We start from the raw sequence: 7,443 nt of genomic DNA, 5'->3' as shown, positions 1-7,443 counted from the left end.
GCAAAGTTTCCTGAAACTTCCCACATTTCACTGGGAGAAAATCTTGAATGATAATCAATGCCATTGTTAAAAATGTGAACTATACCTTTATAACTTAGTTAGCACATTACAAGTTAGTCCATATTCATCTTCTCCTCTATGGAAGTGTCACAACAAGGCCTATATTAAGTACAACTAGCTCATTAAGTCCTAATTTACAGCAGAAAAAAAATAACATTCACCCGAGATAGCATCAATATTCCCTTCATGGGAATACTGCTACCTATACCTACTGGAAAAGCTTAAAGACTGAAAGTATCACTGTCAAGTTAGCTACTTGCAGTGTACACAGAGGTAATATACAGTACAGTACACACCAAACGCACCAGAACATTGTCAATCTGTGGTAGAATTGGCAGATAAAGATTCATCTAGAAATACCTGTAAAACATATTACAAAGTAGCCCATCCTCATGCTGTAAAAGTAAAATTCGGTACATAAAAATAGCAAAAATCGTCCTATAAAAGGAGTGAAATAAAACAGAAAAGTGAGAAATATGTTTATGGAAACATTTTCAAGAGGTGGTTGATTGTTTTCAGAGGGAGGGCTGCTGGTAAAAAAAACTGAGACTATATAAATTCTGTGCTGTTGGCACATTGCCGTGTACGCAGTGGTGAAAAAAGTCCAGTTTTAAGGCCTGGTTTGAGGTACGTGGTGATGTGTCATTGTCTAGCATGCAACACGGTGCAGTGGAGTGAACAAGTCCATCTGTGCGTACGTTTTCATTAAGTGTCCGGTTCCTCCTTGTGCGTCGTTACTTGCCGTTTCTCGATGAGGTAATGTGTCTGAGAACAGCGTTCGGGACGTCCATCGTCTCGTCCTTCACCAGAACGATGTCGAAGGAGTTGATGTACGACTCTTTTCTCTCTTCCACCTGAGAGACACAGACAGTTAGACCCCCGACTTCTAACACTCGTGCGTTGATCCCAGGGTAACACTTGTACATTAGTCTGACCTGATCGTTGAGGAAGCCAATGGTGAGGATGTTCTCGTGCTCGGACACCCCGTCAGCCATGGTCAGATCTCCTAAAGAGTCCCCCAGCAGCAGCACGTTGGGTCGACCCTGGAGCTCTGTGAGGCCAGCTGCATGTGACAGAGCTCCTTCCCTCTTGTTGAAGGTGTGGATCAGTTGGCCTTTGAAGGCTCGGAGAACCCCCTTATTAACAAAACAATGCTCAGTAAAGATTACAGTAACCCAGTGACGGAAGAAGTATTTAGATCCTTAAGTAAAAGAAGCAATACTTATATTGTAGAAGGAGTATGTTACATTTTACTGCTGCGGTTGTTTAAAGTTCAGCTAATTTTAATTACTTTATACAATGCTGGGTAGTTGAATTGTTTAATCTACAGGAATGCATTATATTTTATACGGACATCATATGTTTGGAGGGTTGCAGGGCTGTCAGAGCCATGTATCTCTAAAATGTAAAAACAAAAAAAGCCTGTTTTCAGCTTTGTGACGTTTTAAAAAAAAGTTTAATTATGTTTAGAAGTAGGAGAATTTCCTCAACATGTAAAGGAGCATTTAATTTGAAAATACATGGTTTTCACTGCACGGGAAGGGTACAAAAGACTGTAATCTTGGTTTTCACTGCACGGGAAGGGTACAAAAGACTGTAATCTGAAAAGTAGCTGTAAACTAAAGCTGTGAGACAAAAATAACACTGGAAGATCTTCTTAACTGATTTTACATTTTGCAGGGAATTTCATAGAATAATGCACATGTTATGAAATGCCTGTGCTTAAACTCACAGTCTGGTCAAAGTCCATGTAGTTGGAGATGATGTGGACATTTGGATGGAAGACGTGGTTCTGTTGGATCACCTCTTCCAGGACGTCTCCAACACCAGCCGAGAAGATCAACAGAGGGATCTGCTGCTCCGCCAGATGGTCAAAAAACACTTTGTAGCCGTCCCTAACGAAACACACACAGTTCTCAAAAACAAGAACAAATAACTATCTGAGATGCATGTTTACATCCTAAACAGGTATTGTAGCTTCTTCCATAATCTGTTGTCAATAAGAAGACAACAATTTTAACCAATAAAGTTGTTGTTTTCTTTGCAGAGCACCTCTGATTTTTGAGTTTTCTTTATGTCATGATTTCAGTGTGGCTTTATAGGTGGAATATTGCTTTCAGCATAAAGGATTATTACATTTGTAGGTGTCAACGACAAATTATTTTCTTGCTGTAGAACAAACAAACCTGAGCATAGCGCTGGATTCCTTAACTGCCTGAGCCAGCATGTCCTTCCTGATCCTCTGCTCAATCAGCAGCTCGTGGACTTTAGTCCACCTGGAGAGAGCGGCACGAGACAAGTGTTGCATCTCAATGAGACATGGGTTTGATTCACTTTGCTTTTGAGGCAGCGGAGCTTCAAAGACTTGACAGTAAAATACTGATGTCATTATTTAGATGAGTCTGTTTGTTTCTTACCATTCCACCATGAGAGGCAGCTTTTCTTCAGCACTCCTGCTTGGGTCAATCTCTATGGGATAGTAGGTGTTCAACAGAGCCCTTATCTACAGTGGACCATCAAAAAATAATGAACATATAATACGTATGTATACATATACTTCAGTTCAGAATTACAGCCCGATCGGACACTTATCACGGTACCTTTTTAGTGCAGTCCTCATTGATCAACAACCGGTTATCCAGGATGTCTGTAAAAAAGTAAGGAACGTTTCAGAAAGACACAGACACTCCGACACATCATGAAAACATGATATAATCTTTGAAAAGTGTCAGTTCTCTGCGGCGCTTACTGTGTGTGGTGGGCACTCTCTTGCCGTTGTGGGCAAACCTTGTCAGTGTCATATCGAAGTCTGAGATTACCTGAGAAAATGTGACAGTTTAGAACTGAATAATAGTACTCTATCACGCAGGAAAGTAAATTTTTCTTTAGTTTACATTAGCTTTTTTTGTACATATCTCAGTTATTACAACCAATTTATGAACAAAAATCACATGGATTATCAGAAAATCTGTCTCCCTGTAAGTTTGAAATTGTGGTAAATTTAATGTGCTTGTCTGTACCAAAGACTATCTTCTCTGGCGTTCATATAAGTGGTTTGTAATTAGCTAAAAAAAAAGAACATGAGTATCTTTTTTTGTCTCCAGAAAAGCCGTGTTTTGGAGATGAAATGTACCACAGTTCACTCACCTGCAGGTTGCCTGCACCTGCTCGCTGCATGGCGTGGATTGTCTCCTCCACTCTGCTGCGCTCTCTCATCAGCACCGAGCACTTGGCCAGCTCTGGGATCTGAGCAGAAGAGTTTAGTCTTATTATTTAGTATGTATATCAAGACTAAGTCTCAGGGGGAAGCAGCAAGGGCTGGCTCAATTCGTGGCAGCGGCAGCTAGTAGTGGCACTTCCGGTGGCAGCTGAGGCTGTCGAGGCAGCTGCCGGTGTCTGAGGCAGCTGCCACTAACCTGCCGCGGCAGCTGCCAGTATCTGAGGCAGCTGTCGCTAACCTGCCACGGCAGTTGCCGGTGTCTGAGGCAGCTGCCACTGCCCTAGCGGTGTCGGAGGAAGGTCAGTGGCAGCTTCCCCAGACACCGGCAGCTGCCTCGACAGGTTAGTGGCAGCTCAGGCTGCCACCGGAAATGCCACTACTAGCTGCCGCTGCCACGAATTGAGCCAGCCCTCTCTCGGGGGAAGGAAAGAAGGCGAGTGACTGGGAGCAAAAGCAGATTCCAGGTAGGTATTATTTTTTAGATTTTCAGGTCTTTTTCAGGCATCATCTATCTTTTAGTGTGTGCATGAAAAAAAAGACACATTTTAAACAACAATTTAATTTAGTTAACCATGTCAAGCTTCTAAAAATGAAATGTCCATTGTCTTTTTATTTGGGGGAGCTTTCTCACCTCGGTCTTGGTCAGCTGGTGCCAGATTGCCAGGACAGTCCGCACCGGCGTGTTGATCCAAGGGATATGATATATCTGCATGAGAAAAGAAAACTCATTATCTTTGAATCAGGTCAGCTGGGCATGCAAACATGCAAATAATTCAATATATAAGGAGAATAATGTTTCAAATGATAAAAATAATACATTCATTGATATTCAGTTGACCTCTGCCTTCAGGGAAATTACTATTTTCTTCGACATAACAACTTAAATGAGTCTTTGTTTATTGATTTAACCTTAAATCAACAGTGCTCATATGTTACAGTTAATAATTAACAAGCCGCTTGTCTGATTTCACACCGTGTTTATTCCGTTATACAGAAGCACCCTCTGTCTGCATTAAAAACACGTTGTATGTGGTTGTTTAAACATCTAAAATCTTGATTTATTTTAACTTTTAAAGCTTGTTTGGCCTCTTAACGTGACACTGACCGTTACAACTCACCATGTTCAAACGGAGCAGCGATGACGTGTCAACCGGAGATTCAGACCAACCGTTAAAAGCACATAACGTTAAAATTCAAACTGTATTCATCTAAAAAATATATAATTATAAAATAATGTGACAGATTACAGTCAGCTGGTGGTTTGTTTACATCGCTGCATTTGTTGCAACCCGTAGTTTTCCTCCCCCCTCCTTCTTTTCTACGTATTGAAATTAAAAGGTTCCGGCTCTCACTTTAGTTCCTACTTCACCGAGGGGTTATTTTCGCGGTGGCACCGTATCATGTCAAATTTAAATAAGTAAATAAATAAATAAATAATAATAACTCAACAAATAAGTAAACTTTTTGAAATCAGTCCATCACTCACACACTCACAGGCAGGCAGGCAATATCAAAGAACTATGATTATGATATTTATGATATCATAGGCAGGCAGGAAAGATCAAAGGACTATGTTATATGTGATGTCACAGGCAGTCAGGCAAGATCAAAGGACTATGATATATGTGATATCACAGGCAGTCAGGCAAGATCAAAGGACTATGATGTCATCAGATTCTGGTTCTAGATTCCAAGAGATCAAAGCCAAAGAACTATGATGTCATCAGATTCTGGTTCCAAGTTCCATAGTAATGTAACACAGTTTTACAGAAGATGGGCACATGATTTTACTTTACTGTAAAAGGGAGAGAGAGAGAGAGAGAGAGAGAGAGAGAGAGAGAAGTCACACACACATAAACACACAGCCGATGGTGGCCTCAGACATCTCCAGGAACCAGGAACCAGGAACCATGAGCAGGCCGTGCTAGTGCTCATCTTACACACAGGAGCGTGCAGTGGCCCCAGTGACCCCCTGACCTTCTCCCTCATGTATGGGCCAAGCAACAACCAACCCACTGGACCAGGCTCTCCAGCCGAACCTGCGTACCCACTCTTAAGCACCCTCCCCTGGGTTATACCCCAATAGCCCCGCTGGCAGGAGTCTCGTGCCCCTGGGAGACTAGCTGTGGTAGTAGACTTTGCCGTTTTTTTTTATGGTTGGACGCGACGTCACAGGCGACAAGTCAAACAATTTGAGTACAGTGACAAAACTGATTGAAGTTTTTGAGTACGGTGTACTTAGAAGTGAAAATCCATTAAGATGACTGAAAAAAATAGCAGTGAATTAACTTGTTTTAAGTTTTGAGTTAACACAATTAATCCTTTTAACCAACTTGTACTGTTTGGTTTTACAGTGTACCACTACAACTACTACAAATGATATTAAAAAAAAAAAATAAAAAAAAATAAAATAAATAAATAAATAAATAAATAAATAAATAATAATAACTCAACAAATAAGTAAACTTTTTGAAATCAGTCCATCACTCACACACTCACAGGCAGGCAGGCAATATCAAAGAACTATGATTATGATATTTATGATATCATAGGCAGGCAGGAAAGATCAAGGACTAGTGTTATGTGATGTCACAGGCAGTCAGGCAAGATCAAGGACTAGAATATGTGATATCACAGGCAGTCAGGCAAGATCAAAGGACTATGAGGTCATCAGATTCTGGTTCGAATTCCAAGAGATCAAAGCCAAAGAACATGATGTCATCAGATTCTGGTTCCAAGTTCCATAGTAATGTAAACAAGTTTTACAGAAGATGGGCACATGATTTTACTTTACTGTAAAAGGGAGAGAGAGAGAGAGAGAGAAGAGAGAGAGAGAGAGAGAGAGTCACACACACATAAACACACACAGCCGATGGTGGCCTCAGACATCTCCAGGAACCAGGAACCAGGAACCATGAGCAGGCCGTGCTAGTGCTCATCTTACACACAGGAGCGTGCAGTGGCCCCAGTGACCCCCTGACCTTCTCCCTCATGTATGGGCCAAGCAACCAACCCCACTGGACCAGGCTCTCCAGCCGAACCTGCGTACCCACTCTTAAGCACCCTCCCCTGGGTTATACCCCAATAGCCCCGCTGGGAGTCTCGTGCCCCTGGGAGACTAGCTGTGGTAGTAGACTTTGCCGTTTTTTTTATGGTTGGACGCGACGTCACAGGCGACAAGTCAAACAATTTGAGTACAGTGACAAAACTGATTGAAGTTTTTGAGTACGGTGTACTTAGAAGTGAAAATCCATTAAGATGACTGAAAAAAATAGCAGTGAATTAACTTGTTTTAAGTTTTGAGTTAACACAACTTAATCCTTTTAACCAACTTGTACTGTTTGGTTTTACAGTGTACCACTACAACTACTACAAATGATATTAAAAAATAAAATAAAAAATAATAAAAATAAATAATAAATAAATAAATAATAATAACTCAACAAATAAGTAAACTTTTTGAAATCAGTCCATCACTCACACACTCACAGGCAGGCAGGCAATATCAAAGAACTATGATTATGATATTTATGATATCATAGGCAGGCAGGAAAGATCAAAGGACTATGTTATATGTGATGTCACAGGCAGTCAGGCAAGATCAAAGGACTATGATATATGTGATATCACAGGCAGTCAGGCAAGATCAAAGGACTATGATGTCATCAGATTCTGGTTCTAGATTCCAAGAGATCAAAGCCAAAGAACTATGATGTCATCAGATTCTGGTTCCAAGTTCCATAGTAATGTAAACAAGTTTTACAGAAGATGGGCACATGATTTTAGCTTACTGTAAAAGGGGAGAGGAGAGAAGAGAGAGAGAGAGAGGAGAGAAAGAGAAATCACACACACATAAACACACAGCCGATGGTGGCCTCAGACATCTCCAGGAACCAGGAACCAGGAACCATGAGCAGGCCGTGCTAGTGCTCATCTTACACACAGGAGCGTGCAGTGGCCCCAGTGACCCCCTGACCTCCTCCCTCATGTATGGGCCAAGCAACCAACCCCACTGGACACAGCTCTCCAGCCGAACCTGCGAACCCACCTTAAGCACCCTCCCCTGGGTTATACCCCAATAGCCCCGCTGGCAGGAGTCTTGTGCCCCTGGGAGACTAGCTGTGGTAGTAGACTTTGCCGTTTTTTTTTATGGTTGGACGCGA

The 7,443-nt window shown here is 41.6% G+C and overlaps 1 protein-coding gene across 2 annotated transcripts; it reads right to left on the bottom strand.

The window, feature by feature from the left end:
• Positions 1 to 362: 362 nt before the first annotated feature.
• On the bottom strand, positions 363 to 4,614 carry LOC104930982 (7-methylguanosine phosphate-specific 5'-nucleotidase). Of its 2 annotated transcripts, XM_010745892.3 has the most exons (10): positions 4,399 to 4,614; positions 3,912 to 3,986; positions 3,208 to 3,306; positions 2,810 to 2,879; positions 2,661 to 2,707; positions 2,478 to 2,563; positions 2,247 to 2,336; positions 1,793 to 1,955; positions 996 to 1,196; positions 363 to 914 (listed from the first exon to the last, which is right to left on the bottom strand). In XM_010745892.3, exons 1-10 carry the CDS (start codon positions 4,399 to 4,401, stop codon positions 795 to 797), a joined length of 954 nt encoding a protein of 317 aa, XP_010744194.3. In that variant the 5' UTR covers positions 4,402 to 4,614; the 3' UTR covers positions 363 to 794. The 2 variants fall into 2 exon arrangements, with proteins under 2 accessions (XP_010744194.3, XP_019120326.2); XM_019264781.2 differs by lacking the exon at positions 4,399 to 4,614 and having other exon boundaries at positions 3,912 to 3,992.
• Between the last annotated feature and the right edge of the window lie 2,829 nt (positions 4,615 to 7,443).

The sequence above is a fragment of the Larimichthys crocea genome, chromosome XVI (genome assembly GCF_000972845.2).
Source record: "Larimichthys crocea isolate SSNF chromosome XVI, L_crocea_2.0, whole genome shotgun sequence".
In the NCBI taxonomy this organism is placed as follows: domain Eukaryota; kingdom Metazoa; phylum Chordata; class Actinopteri; family Sciaenidae; genus Larimichthys; species Larimichthys crocea.
Note: the sequence above shows the minus strand (reverse complement) of the source record. Positions and strands in the feature narration are given on the sequence as shown.

What these genes read in the sequence shown, in the direction of transcription:
- LOC104930982 (XM_019264781.2), bottom strand. Translation starts at nt 3,992, where the DNA reads ATGCAGATATATCATATCCCTTGGATCAACACGCCGGTGCGGACTGTC. An exon ending in CTGCCTCTCATGGTGGAATG is followed by an intron (nt 2,337 to 2,477) that starts GTAAGAAACAAA and finishes CGCTCTCTCCAG; the next exon opens with GTGGACTAAAGTCCACGAGC. An exon ending in TTGGCTTCCTCAACGATCAG is followed by an intron (nt 915 to 995) that starts GTCAGACTAATG and finishes TGTGTCTCTCAG; the next exon opens with GTGGAAGAGAGAAAAGAGTC.